Source organism: Schistocerca gregaria, chromosome X (genome assembly GCF_023897955.1).
Source record: "Schistocerca gregaria isolate iqSchGreg1 chromosome X, iqSchGreg1.2, whole genome shotgun sequence".
NCBI classification, from domain to species: Eukaryota; Metazoa; Arthropoda; class Insecta; order Orthoptera; family Acrididae; genus Schistocerca; species Schistocerca gregaria.
The window spans coordinates 832,660,026-832,675,269 of record NC_064931.1 but is presented as its reverse complement, the minus strand read 5'-3'; the positions used below and the strand labels follow the sequence as shown (position 1 = coordinate 832,675,269).

The 15,244-nt window shown below is 42.3% G+C and overlaps 1 protein-coding gene across 2 annotated transcripts in view; it reads left to right on the top strand.

Moving 5' to 3' along the window:
• Window positions 1-2,602: 2,602 nt before the first annotated feature.
• LOC126299339 (vinculin) overlaps window positions 2,603-15,244 on the top strand; it is a gene marked incomplete in the record, with an annotated part of 267,846 nt that continues 255,204 nt past the window's right edge. Inside the window, 1 exon segment of one of the 2 annotated variants that reach the window (XM_049991172.1) lies at window positions 2,603-2,828. In XM_049991172.1, coding sequence (XP_049847129.1) covers window positions 2,772-2,828 — 57 coding nt within the window. 2 annotated transcript variants of the gene reach the window in all.

The following is a 15,244-nucleotide window of genomic DNA, read 5'->3' as shown; positions in this document are numbered from 1 at the left end:
CAAAAACAAAGTTCAATTTTCATGTGTTTTTCGTTTCCTTAATGTATATCGACAGCTCACTGATGTAGAGTTCTAAGGATTTTGTTTTTCCTACCAGTTCGTCTTTTTCTTTGCAAAGAATGCTTATAATGTTTTCTTTTCTCGCTAATCCATTCTCACAATTAACACCACACTTTAAAGTTAATACTTCTGACGCTACGCTGTATGCAGGTCTCACGCCTGTTGCTCCACTTCCAACACCCTTATTTCTCGACCTTCTTGTTACAGGACTGGTTCAAATGGCTCTGAGCACTATGGGACTTAACATCTGAGGTCAACAGCCCCCTAGAAGTTAGAACTACTTAAACCTAACTAACCTAAGGACATCGCACACATTCACTTCCGAGGCAGGATTCGAACCTGCTGTCGCGCGGTCCAGACTGTAGCGCCTAGAACCGCTCTGCCACACTGGCCGGCTGTTATAGGACTCATAGTTTTTAGTTTTTACACAGCCACTACAAACACCAAGCCTTGTACAATTATGTTGGAGCACTTTTTGCATAGAATACCCTTAGACCCGTTATTTTTCTAAGTTCAAGTTACAGAACGTCTATTTCTAGGCGCCATCTTGGGGTGAGCGGGCTGGGGAGGGGGAATACTCGGACCTTCGTCAGCAGTCCTCAGTGGAGCACTTCGTCGAATGCTTTCCGGAAACCTTACACAATACCATGGAGGCAGATAGCGGTAGTGCGAAATGTTCAGGAAGAGAACGTTTATGTCGGGATTTATGAGCTAGACGCGTCTTTCATTCACAGCAAGCTGTTAATGTTTTGTTTTTTTATACGTCGTTCGTGCCGCCGTACAGGGTTACGAAGTCGTCTGAGGACAACTTGAGAATTTCGTCAGGCTGATCATTCTTGTCTCTGAGAGGGAGGCCCATGCTTGACGAAACTCGTGAATTTCTCAGCTAATGTTTCATTAACACGATTCTGCGTCCATGGCTATCAGCTGGAATGACCAGGAGTGTTCGCTGGCCATACAGCAATCGTATATCTCCGTTTAGACGCTTCGCCAAACGATCAGAATTGTCAGCATGTTAGTGATGTTTGTGGTCGTTTTGAGCAACAGTTGCTTAGAGACTTCTCATGATTTACGACCATAACTGGATTACTACCTTACAGTGATCATGTACCATACAAGTCACTCGTAATGTTGTAACTATATTGTTGTTGTTGTGGTCTTCAGTCCTGAGACTGGTTTGATGCAGCTCTCCATGCAACTCTATCTTGTGCAAGCTTCTTCATCTCCCAGTACCTACTGCAACCTACATCCTTCTGAATCTGCTTAGTGTATTCATTTCTTGGTCTCCCTCTACGATTTTTACCCTCCACACTGCCCTCCAATACTAAATTGGTGATCCCTTGATGCCTCAGAACATGTCCTACCAACCGATCCCTTCTTCTGGTCAAGTTTTGCCACAAACTTCTCTTCTCCCCAATCCTATTCAATACTTCCTCATTAGTTATGTGATCTACCCATCTAATCTTCAGCATTCTTCTGTAGCACCACATTTCGAAAGCTTCTATTCTCTTCTTGTCCAAACTATTTATCGTCCATGTTTCACTTCCACACACGGCTAAGCTCCATACAAATACTTTCAGAAATGACTTCCTGACACTTAAATCTATACTCGATGTTAACAAACTTCTCTTCTTCAGAAACGCTTTCCTTGCCATTGCCAGTCTACATTTTATATCCTCTCTACTTCAACCATCATCAGTTATTTTGCTCCCCAACTAGCAAAACTCCTTTACTACTTTAAGTGTCTCATTTCCTAATCTAATTCCCTCAGCATCACCCAACTTAATTCGACTACATTCCATTATCCTCGTTTTGCTTTTGTTGATGTTCATCTTATATCCTCCTTTCAAGACGCTATCCATTCCATTCAACTGCTCTTCCAAGTCCTTTGCTGTCTCTGACAGAATTACAATGTCATCGGCGAACCTCAAAGTTTTTATTTCTTCTCCATGGATTTTAATACCTACTCCAAATTTTTCTTTTGTTTCCTTTACTGCTTGCTCAATATACAGATTGAGTAACATCGGGGAGAGGCTACAACCCCGTCTTACTCCCTTCCCAACCGCTGCTTCCCTTTCATGCCCATCGACTGGTATAACTGCCATCTGGTTTCTGTACAAATTGTAAATAGCCTTTCGCTCCCTGTACTTTACCCCTGCCACATTTAGCATTTGAAAGAGAGTATTCCAATCAACATTGTCAAAAGCTTTCTCTAAGTCTACAAATGCTAGAAACATAGGTTTGCCTTTCCTTAATCTTTCTTGTAAAATAAGTCGTAAGGTCAGTATTGCCTCACGTGTTCCAGTATTTTTACGGAATCCAAACTGATCTTCCCCGCCGAGGTAGGCTTCTACTAGTTTTTCCATTCGTCTGTAAAGAACGTGCAGTTGTGTTTTGCAGCTGTGGCTTATTAAACTGATTGTTCGGTAATTTTTACATCTGTCAACACCTGCTTTCTTTGGGATTGGATTTGTAAGAGCCCTAATTCACACATTACCAGAGTGTACGATTAATCAATTTCGCCAAAGATGTTAGATTTTCTATATCTTTGCCGAGATTCGTGGAATGCTTAGTTTTGACAAACGACTTTGATCGAATAGAAGTGGTGGAAGTTGCGGAGGTTGGGAAGAGTGTTTGTTGTGTAAATTTCTGTGTTATTGTTATTACATCGGTAAATTGTTTATTGTTTGAAGTCAAAAAATATTGCCAAGATGCCTGTGTTTCATACGAAAACGATAGAGAGCATTTTGGAACCTGTTGCTCAGCAGGTAATGTATTCCTCATTGTAATCATTACTCAGTCATTTTCAATACGTTTTTTGGTCGAAGTTTAAAATCGCCTGTACTTAATGTATCAAATTTTGAACTGTCAAATAACATGTCCATTATAACAGACCCTTTGCTTAGTGTTGACAAATGGGCGTGTCGTTTGGTAAACGATGGAGGTCACGTGACTTTACGTCATAAAGTACTGTGTTTCAACCCATATTTAGACATGAGGGAAGCGCATTCATTAATTCATAAGTTCTGGATCTCGTTTCCCAATAAAGGGCGTTACCAAGCCAAGTTCACAGTTGACATGTAAAACACGAAACGCTAGGAAGCCTTGTCTTAAATTGTTTAAAGTTCTTCACGAACTTTTAAACACCATCCCCATTTTAGATTCTCGTATTTTTCGTGGAATTTATCTAGATAATAGGAAACAAAGGCACGTGAAATGTTACTCTTGACGCATCTTATACGTCATATATAAATAGACGCAAGCCCTGTCGATCATGTCCCTGTGTGAGAACGGCACTATCGATTCCTTTAAGATGAACATCCCGAATATCATAACAAGTGGTTGATGAGAAATTTACCATAATTGCTGTTAGTGTGTAGAGGTTTTATAAGCTACATGAGACATTCAAACTTACGTGGACACCTGTTTATACCTGATGGAACACAGTTTGGTTCACCAGATACCGTATAAATATACATTATTATTATTATTATTATTGTCATTATCAGTATTTCTATTAACTAATATACGTAATATTATTTAAAGCCAGGACCGCACTACTGTTTGAATGCGCTGAAGACCTTGCTGTCGTGCGCCCAAAACCCCTCTACTACTACTGCTTGAATGTAGATCTCTACAGTGGGATATCAAACGTGTGTAATATGTGAAAACTCATTGCTAGTAACAACAGCATCTCTAACCCATTGCTGTGTATGAGTTTGTGTTTCCCGCGTATATATTTGCTGCCAATATTGTACTGAAATAAATGCAGAATTAGTTCAGCTGCAATATTTTGTGCAAATTATCCAATGTTTAAAGTTTAATTTATTACAGTTGTGATGCCAAGCAACACAGTACACAACAATTGTATAAACACAGTATCTGGTGGAAAAAACTGTTGGAGCCCACCATGCAGTAAAATACGATCAAATAAAGCACATGGCGTAATAGACACTAGTGCCATTACTTGATGGTTAGACATTTTTAAGTATTTGCTGATAATATTTAGTGAATTTGGTGAATGGAATGAGCACCATTAATTCTGCCTCACCTTCTTGCAACGTCTATTAATCAGTTAGTTTAAATTGCAGAAATTTCCATGTCACACTCACCACAACACTCAAAACATCCTGACAGAATCTTGCTATTTATGCAGCTATGTACTGACACCTTTCATCCTCCCAGCTGAAACTGAAAGTGAAGGCTGTGTATATTCCAAAAATGCTAAACATAGATACAAGAATTATTTCACAGAGAAGTTGATGAGGCTGTGATTGCCGTCTTCCCTTACTTTCTCATTTACCCTGAGGTCTACATTAGTTTAGAAGGAGACAATTTGGTTGAGTTGGAGAGGTCAATGAATGTGAATGAGATGTTTAGGATGTTGTTATGTACTGGAACATAGCCTGATGTCTAGTTCCACACCATATATAACATGTTTTGTTATTAAAAAAAATGCAACTGGAAGGTAAATTAAGAGGACCTATATTACATAATAGACATTTCTCAGGTGACACCTGTGGTGCGATTTCGTGTGTTTATCGAGAAATGTAAGAGGGAGAGGTGAACTTTTATCAAGAGTTTCCACTACTGACCAGAATTGAATAAGACTTCATGTGTTTTCACATAGTTAGTTACATGTCCAACAAATCTCATTTTTGATAAGCGTTATGAGGTGCAGCATTTCAACAGAACCAACATAGAACATACCTATAAAAAATGTTTATATCGCTACATGCTGGCCATTTACAGGCTTTTTTCTGCAGAAATGGCAATTATTTCTAATCAAGCACTCTTATGTGGTAAATAGAGAGTTGTTAAGGAGAAACATCTTTAATTGACGTTTAAAAAGACTTCCGCTGTCAATCGAGTATTTTATTTCCATGGGTAGGTTGTAAGAGTCTTTGTACATTTTACCTCTTTTTGTCAAATAATGCTAAGTACTTTATTTTGTTCAGTGAATGCTTTTTACCGAAGTGAGGAGCTATCCTTGAATATTATTGCACAAGATTTCAGTGAACGAAAATATGCAAAACTTGTTGAATTGCTGACTTCTGTATCCCCAAAGTCAATAATTATTCCTATGACCGAAACAGCCAAACCTGTATGATTTAGCAAGTCTACCATAGTTTTTTTTTCCATCAATATGCACATTGAAGAATACTGAATTTTTTATCCTGCTCATTATTTGATATTGTTATCCTATGTTAACAGGAGGTGGGATGTTTGTGATAATAGAAAACTGGGTGAGCTACTAGAATGAAATTTTCACTCTACAGCGGAATGTACACTGATATGAAACTTCCTGACAGATTAAAACTGTGTGCCGGACCGAGACTCGAACTCAGGACCTTTGCCTTTCGCAGGCAAATGCTGTACCAGCTGAGCTACTCAAGCATGTCTCACGCCCCGTCCTCACAGCTTCAGTTCCGCCAGTACCTCATTTCCTACCTCCCAAACTTCACAGAAGCTCTCCTACGAAGTTTGGAAGGTAGGAGATGAGGTATTGGCGGAACTGAAGCTGTGAGGACGGGGCGTGAGACATGCTTGGGTAGCTCAGCTGGTACAGCATTTGCCCGCGAAAGGCAAAGGTCCTGAGTTCGAGTCTCAGTTTTGGTGAGCTATGTTTTCTCAAAGTTAATAGCTATCCTATTTGTGCAATAGCAGTCAGTAACATTCACAAAAACATCATGTACTATCTTTTGTAATCGACTTAAAAATAATGCTTGCATCATCTGCAAATCATTCTAATTCTGCTTCATGATTCAGATAAAATACTAGAGCATTAACATCAAGCAAGAAAGGAGTTGGTGAATGATTGTAGATGTAGGCATTGATCTCTAATTTAATGATGGTGCAGCATGTGAGACATTACTTTGTGCATAGCCCTAAGTCTAGGTTACATTTGAAGTTGACAGTTTGGTTGAGAGTTGGCATGACCAATGAATGTGAATACAAAATTTTATGCGTGCTCACATACTGAGTGGTAGCATAGCCCAAGGTACAGCTTAGGTTGAAAGGTGACAGAGAGGTGAATTGTTGAACACTCCCATTACTTCTTAATTTCTCCCAAAGCAGGTGATCAGGCATCCCTCTTTGTACTACTGAAACAAACTGAGGTAACTTCCAGCATTCTGTTTCTAAATAAGAACTAAAACCAGCCCTAGTTTATAAAAAAATAACTTTCTTAATAGGATCTTGCAATCCACACAGTCAGATGTCTTTGAAAATTAGCAGAAGATCACAGCTGGTGATATTTTATTATTTAAAGACTTTATTAATTGCTCAGTAAATTTACAAATAGCTGTCTGAGTAGTGTATTCATTTTGAAATCAAACTGTAATTGGCTAAGGATCTCATTACTACATTTGTGAGAAACCATCCTGGATTGCATTACCTTCTCAAAAATTTTGGAAAAGTAATAAGAACATGGCATACTATAGGGCCAAAATGGGATTGCAAAATTTGCGATTCACCTCATCTGCTTTGACCCTTGGTGTCATAAAGATGGGGGGATGCCTCTGTTTCAGGCGTATACAATATGGCGACCATGGTGTTTCTCATTACACCCATGAACCAACAATGACACATAAAATACATAACTCCAGCAATAACGTAATGGGACTATGACGACACAACACCGTTCCAAAACAAATGTTAAAAAGTCAGTTCAGCTTATCTGAAGCTTCAATAAGAGACCCAGTAGATTTCAATGAAATGTCACACATAGTGACACCTACCATAATGACTTCATAGTTAGAAAACTGCAAAATCATCAAGAAGTTCACAAACAGTAATGTAGCTTGGTGCAACAGCAACCTGGAATTGCATAGGAGGCAGGTAAGATGACTATTCACTATTGCAAGAAGAATCGAGAAGCCCTTTGCCAAAGGGAAGCAGGAAATACGGAAGCGTCCGATCCCGCCCATCTGCTTTGACCCATGACGTCACAAATATGGTGGAAACGACCATAAACCACGATTCCAATATGGCGCATATAAAGTCTGTACATACACATTATGAGAACGAAAATACATCGAAAAACAAACACACACACTTTCCACAAAAAGCCTAATGACACTAATGGGACAAGCACGGGAAATGGGGTGTTTTTGGGTGAGGGCAAACTAAATATAAACAAATTTAGACACCCACCCCCATACAAACCACACAAAATGACGAAAAAAACCATCATCACAAAACTCCACAAATACCACTAAACACAATATCATCTGGAATCGTACACTTTCCTTGACCTATATAGCTCAACAGCAGCTCCCGATCCCATAAGTTAGGATCAAACACTTCCCTTGGCCTATATAGCTCAAAAACATCTCTCGATACCAATATCAACATACACAGCCACACATTGGGATTGAACACTTCCCTTGACCTGTGCACTGTTAATTTTATCCATTCGTGAACATAAACAACAACAGATTAATTTTACTAAAATTACCACACGATGTACAGCGAAGAACACTAAATTAACCTTCACACAAAATCGTTAACTCACTGAAATGAATTGCACTACAAACACAGCACTCGAACAATTCTGGATAATGAGCGAAACCAAACTGAGCCCATTACACCACACAAACGAAAACCCTTAACATACCACCAGAGAGCACAACAAACCACAACACGACGACATCTACAAACACGCCACACTCATAAACCTAACTCCATGCCGTGATGACGTCACACACGACAACACCCTTACGTCACGGGTCAAAGCAGACGCGTGGGATCGGTCGCTTCTGTCGAACCGGGAAGCAAGTGAAACCATCATCCTGGAAGGTATTTTTTGAGGAAGTGGAAGATAACAGCTACTTGCGCCAGATTTCACAAAATATAAGAGGAAGCGAGATGGCGATCTCACAAGTACAGCTGGATGTGCTCCTCAAGACTAACTCTCCTCAGTGCACTCTATTAGACAACATGCATCAAGATTCAGACCCTGAATTTACAGGTAACCAAACGGAGAACTGGGAATCTACTAGAGAATGTATTGGTAAAAAAGATCTAGTGGGCAGTGGGAATGTTTCATCTGTACTAGTCACCAGGCCCAGATTGAATCTTTCCAGCTCAACTGCAGCAATCAGGTGAGAGCTTAATTAAACTCATAAGTAGGCTGTTTAGAATTAGCCTAACAGAAGAAATCATTTCTAAAGCTTGGAGGACAGTGACGGATGTTTTCATTCTGAAGCCAGAATTGATCATACTAAGGCCAAGGATATGGGGCAGAACAGTCTGTCCTCCTTTGTTTTAAAGACACTAGAAAATCTGGTTAATGTGCATGTTAGGGAAAGGAAACCAACTAACGTTCCTCCACATGTAAACCAACAAGGATATCAACCAGGCAAATCATGTGAAACAGCACTTCACCAGTTGGGGAAGTGGAAAAGTGCTATGGTTTCAGGAAATTGCTCTTTACATCTTTCTGGATACCAGGGAGCTTGTAGCAGTACACCCTTTGAATCCATGGTTATATCTGCAGAAGAGCATGGCAATCAGACAACTGTATACAGGTGGATGTATTTCATGATGAATAGACCAAAGGCAGAAGCCACCATGATAAAGGAAGAAATTGTGACCAGCACCACAGAAGGCTGTCCACAAGGAGGGGTTTTGTCTCACTACTTTGGAACCTAGTGGTGAATGAACTCAATGAGTAGCTAAATACTAGAGGCTGCTTTTGCCAAGGATACACATACAGCTTGTCATAGTAAATCTTGGCAAATTTGCTAATACTGTTATAACTGTGGCACAATGTACATTGAACGTTGTGCAAAACTGGTGCAGGAAACAGGATTTAAGGCTCAATACTAAGAAACTGGCTGTAGTATCATTTACAGGGAAGTATATCCACCACATTCTGGATTTATAAGCTTCTTGCTGAAATAGAGATTGTAGTGAGTGTCTAGGTGTGACCCTGGATGTGAAACAAACATAGACCCCCTCACATAAGGAATGTATTTTCCAAGGTGAAAGGTGTCCTTAAGAGCACTTGAAGATCCTGTGGGGAAAAACCTGGGGCCTAAACCTTAGGAGTATGTACTGTATGCACACCACTGTAACAAGACCTATGATAATTTATAGGGCTACAGTATGTTGGAACAAAGTAGAATACAAGGTGGTTGCCAAGAGCTTGGCAAGGTTCAGAGACTAGCCTGCTTAGCTGTAACAGGTAGAATTGGCAGTGCGCCCATTGCTGAGATAGAGACCATGTTGGGCATGCCTTCATTACACCTGTGGGTTAAAATGGAGGCAGTAGCAGGAGCATATAGGCTAAAAACTAAAAATAATTGAGTACCATTAGGATATCCACTATCCCACAACAAAATAGGTAATGTGGTAACTGTACGAATGGTCACGGAAATGACAGCTGACTATTAAATAACTTCCAGCTGTTTTAATAACCTTCCAGTGTAACAATTGAAAGTAGGGAGCAGTGCATGAATGAATCATGACACTGTGAGGAGACATAGTCTGCTTTACTGATGGGCTGAAAACAGACAGTGGTGCTGGGATACATAGAGTACAATCTAGGTTAGAGAGCACAATCTGGGGGTTGAAAGCAGATGATGGGGTACAAGGGTTGCACCATAAGTTAGAGAGCACAATCTGTCTATGGAAGCAGGCTACACTGTTCAAGGCAGAAATATCTGCTGTCATGATGTGCGTGGAGGAGAATTTGTGTAAGCCCCTCCCCCCCCCCCCTCCCCAAGGGCTCACCACTCTTTGACAGGTTTGTGCTTGGCCTACCACAGGTCCTCATCCTTTGCAACATCTTTTCACTTCCGTACTGCATGTCTGTCCTCTTGCTAATTTTTCCCTTCCCTTGGGGAACATGTCAGGGGTGCTTTTGGGAATGTTCCGCACTGTCTGTAGCTGACATATGAACAGTCCCACCCCTGTTTTTTGTTCCTTTTTTCTGTCTTCCTTCACCTTCTCCTATACTTCCTCTGCTTTGGTGCTTAAAGCTCCTCTTTTTTCTTCTTCCTCCCTTTGCACTCCTGAAGCCCCCCTCCCACATCTGATGCATAACAGGTGACTGAGTAACGTGTAATTCCTAACCATGGGCCGACAGGTAGGGTTCGAATGTACTCCTGGTACAGGCAAGCTGCAGGGGAGGGTGATTGGCCGAGCTGGTACCTTCACAAACTTCCAATTAGTCCCTCTTTGTCAGGTGTTTGGAAGGTGTAACCTGAGGTGTGAACAATCACCTAAAGCAGATGCATCCCCTTGTGAAGGGGCCCCCAGTTGGGAGGAGCATGCTCTCAAGAGATGCTGGCAGTCGTGGGGGATTTCCTCGCAATGAGTCAATCATTACTTTTTCAGTCCACGTCTACCAAATGTAAATGCAATGAAGCTCCCAATTCAAGGACCTTCCCAGCTGCACCTAGGTTCCTCATGGTTTTACATACTGAAGACAGCCAGTCCTCCGCAACAGTAAATCTGTTAATTATGCGGTAAGGTGTTGATGCAGTTGCCAGCACTGTGAAATCCTGCTCTCATTTACGGAATGGCACTTTGCTTTTGGAGACTACTACTGGTTCTCAGACACAACTACTACTTGCTGCTTTGCTCCACCATGGCTATCGTGTTTGTGCCGAGGTCCATAGAACTCTGAATTCTTCCTGCGGTGTTATTTACACTAGGATGCTCGACACTCTGACAAAGGCCAAAATCCAAACATATCTCTCTAATCAGGCTGTCATTGCCGTACATCAGGTGACGAAGAAGGTAGAGGCCTCCTTAGCGCCCACATGCACTTTTTTTCTCACCTTTGATAGATTGGTGCTTGGCTATGAAGTTATCATAGTCCAACCATACATTCCCAACCCGATGCATTGCTACCAGTGTCATCGTTTCAACCACACTCAGTCTTGTCGACACATGCCCAGATGTGTAACTTGTGGTAGGGATGTGCACGAGGGCGATTGTCCACCTCCTCCTCCCCGCTGTATCAACTGCAATTGTAACCATACTGCTTCCTCTCGAGATTGACTGATGTACTTCAGTGAGAGGGCTGTCCAGGAGATCCGGATAAAGGAAGAAGTACCTTACCCGGTCGCTCGCAAGTTATTGGCTAGTCGCAAACCCTGCATTCTACCGTCTGGCACTTACAGTACTGTTCTTGCTACATCTTGTTCCATGAAGGACATGGCCATGCAGACATGCAATCAGATTCTTGCTTCATGGGGCGATGTCACCAGCTACTCAACCAGCAGGGTGGGAGGGACAGAAGGACTACCCCTGAGAAGACTTCATAAGTCCCTCCAGTCAACCAACACCTGAGTCTTCTGCTAACCAGAAAGGCTCGAAGAAGTCCAACAAATGCAAACGGTCTTCTCCTTTGCCAACTCGAAAATCCTCTTCGACAGTCGCATTGCTATCTTCAACACCTTGGGCTGCCATTTTATGGAAATTTCGAGCTCCTCACACTATAACCCTGCCTTCCTCCATCGGAAACAAGAGGCGGCGGCTCGGGTGATACCCTTCTCTTCTCAAAATCGTGAGTGTTACAATGCCGCCTTTACTATGAGGGAGCTAGATTGTGCTCTCACTTCATCCAGATCCTCCACCCCAGGGCCAGACACTTTTAAAATTCAGATGTTGCAGCACCTTTCTCTTGCAATCAAGCACTTTCTGCTTAATACATAAAACTTCATCTGGGCAGAGGGCACATTTTCCAGACGCTGGCGTGAAGCACTAACCACTGCACAGTGTGGATTTTGAGCATGCTGCTCTGCAGTTGACCATCTTGTAACTTTGCCCACTCCTGTCGTGAATGGTTTTCTGTGGAAATCCCAGAATGGCGGGGTGTTTTTCAATTTTCAGAAAGCCCACAACACCAGCTGTAGGACTGGTATCCTCCGTACACTCTAAACGTGTGACTTCCGTGTCTGTCTGCCCATTTCATTGAGAAATTTTTAAAAGTCCGAGTTTTCAAGATATATGTGGGTTCTGCCCTGTTGGACACCTTTATACAGCAAAATGGTGTGTCTCAGGGTTCTGTCCTATGGGTTGTCCTCTTTGCTATTGCCATTGGCCTGTCTCCAGCTCCCTTTTTGCTGACAATTTTGCCATCTATTACAGTTCTCCATGGAACTGTCTCATTGAGCGGCATCTTCAGTGCTGTCTCGATTGTCTTTACCCATGGAGCATCAACAATAGCTTACATTTTTTCCACAGACGAAACCGTTTGTGCGAATTTCTTGTGGCAGAATTGGTTTCTCCCGCTACAAAATTCCTGGGGCTCCTGCTCGATAGGAAACTCACTTGGTCCTCCCATGTGTCTTACTTGGCAGCCCGCTGTATGCAGTACCTCAATGTCCTGTGTGTCTTCAATGGTACTTCCTGGAGTGCAGATCGAATTACCCTCCTCTGTTTGTATTAGTCCCTTGTCCGTTCCCAATTAGACTGTGGGTGCTTTATGCATCTGCACATCCGTCCCTCTTATGCTGTCTCAATACTATCCACCACCGTGGCATCAGTTTAGCCACTGCTGCCTTTTACACTAGCTCAGTTGAGAGTCTGTATGCAGAAGCTACTGCACTAGCGCTGTGAATTTCTCCTTAGCATATATGCATGCCGTTTTTCTGCTATGCGTGGCCACCCATCCTATGCCACCTCCATCAATGACTCCTTTGATCGCCAGTATGGGCGTGTCCCTCTTCTCTGTTACCTCGTGGAGTTCGCTTTTGGCTCTTGCTTTAGCAGATTAACTGCACACTCCCTACAACTGTCCCAGTGGGTGTGAACTCTTCACCACCTAGGAATTGTACAGCAGTCCTTGTTCACCTTGGCCTTCATTTGCTTGCTAACGACACTATTCCAGCCTCGCTTTGTAGCCTTCGGTTTCACGATCTTCGCACAGAACTTTGTGACAGTACGTTTGTGTACACTAGTGGCTCTTGGACTGACTGTGGTGTTGGGTGTGCCTTCATCATTGGCGCCAACGTTTTTCGCTATCAGCTTTCGGCGCACAGCTCAGTATTTAGAGCAGAGGTCTTTGCTCTGTATCAGGCCACAGACTACATCTGGCGACACAGGCTTTTCAATTGTGTCATCTACTTGTATTCTCTCAGCATCCTTCAAAGCCTATGTGTGCTGTACACTGCCCACTGTCCGTCCTTTAGTGCAACGGGTCCAAGAAAACTGTCACTTGCTCACTCTTGATGGGGCCAACGTGATGTTTATGTGAGTTCCTGGTCATGTTGGTCTGACAGGAAATGAGGCTGCTGGTGCTGTTGCCAAGGCTGCAGTCCTCGTACCTGAGCCCACTAGTTCTTATATTCCCTCCAATTATCTCTGTGTTGCCGTCTTTCAGGAGATCATGTCACTTAGGCATCACCACTGGTTCTCCCTTCATGGGATAAGCTACGGGTAATTAAGCCTCTCCCAGCGGCTTGGACGACCTCCTATCGGTTCTTTGGCCGTGAGAAGGTGATTTAAAGTAGGTTGCGTATTGGGCACTGCCGTTTTAGCCATCGCCATTTGTTAAGTGGTGCTCCCCCACCACTTTATGCACATTGCGCCCAACTTTCAACTATCTGCTATTTCGTGATGGGGTGCCCTTTTTTTAACCGAACTTCAAGTGCAGATAGAAATCACCGAAGCTGAAATCGTTATAGGTACAGAAAGATGGCTGAAGCCAGAGATAAATTTAGCCGAAATTTTTACAATGGCACAGACGGTGTTTAGAAAGGATAAAGTGCATGCAACCAGTGGTGGCGTGTTTGTTGCTGTTAATAGTAGTTTTATCCTGTAGTGAAGTAGAAGTGGATAGTTCCTGCGAAATATTATGGATGTAGGTTACACTCAACAACCGAGCTAGGTTACTAATTGGCTCCTTTTACCGACCTCCCGACTCAGCAGCATTAGTGGCAGAACAACTGAGAGAAAATTTGGAATATATTTCACATAAACTTTCTCACCATATTATAGTCTTAGGTGGAGATTTCAAGTTACCAGATACAGACTGGGACACTCAGATGTTTAGGATGGGTGGTAGGGACAGAGCATCGAATGGCATTATACTGAGTGCACTATCCGAAAATTACCTCAAGCAATTAAACAGAGAACCGACTCATGGAGATAACATCTTGGACCTACTGATACCAAACAGACCCGAACTTTTTGACTCTGTAAGTGCAGAACAGGGAATCGGTGATCATAAGGCCTTTGCAGCATCACTGAATATGGAAGTTAATAGGAATATAAAAAAAGGGAGGAAAGTTTATCTGTTTAGCAAGAGTAATAGAAGGCAGATTTCAGACTACCTAACAGATCAAAACAAAAATTTCTGTGTGTTTATGAAAAAAGTTTAAGGCAATTTTAAAATGTGTTTTAGACAGGTACGTGCCGAGTAAAACTGTGAGGGATGGGAAAAACCCACCGTGGTTCAACAACAAAGTTAGGAAACCACTGCGAAAGCAAAGAGAGCTTCTCTCCAAGTTTAAACGCAGCCAAAACCTCTCAGACTAAATTTTACAGTTGTATGGGTCTAATTGCCAATTGAGTTAAGTGTTGCCAGTGTGGCAAGTAAATGAAATTAACCAGAGTTCCTGATTGCTGAACCAGAGACCTGTATATGCAGAGGTGTTGTCACAATAATGTTTGGAGTTCCTTTAGGAGAGGTTTGTGGTTTGAACAAGCTAGGCTGGCCATGCAGCATATTGTGTTGTTAACATATCATTGGTGTTATCAGTCTGCTACTTGGTTTCTGTGTGCATGAGACGGGTGCGAGAGATAGGTGAGCACTGTATTGGTATTCTTTTTGCTGCGAGGTGTGTATTGAGTTTCTACATCTACATCTACATCCGTACTCCGCAAGCCACCTGACGGTGTGTGGCGGAGGGTACCCTGAGTACCTCTATCGGTTCTCCCTTCTATTCCAGTCTCGTATTGTACGTGGAAAGAAGGATTGTCGGTATGCTTCTGTGTGGGCTCTAATCTCTCTGATTTTATCCTCATGGTCTCTTCGCGAGATATACGTAGGAGGGAGCAATATACTGCTTGACTCTTCGGTGAAGGTATGTTCTCGAAACTTCAACAAAAGCCCGTACCGAGCTACTGAGCGTCTCTCCTGCAGAGTCTTCCACTGGAGTTTATCTATCATCTCTGTAACGCTTTCGCAATTACTAAATGATCCTGTAACGAAGCGCGCTGCTCT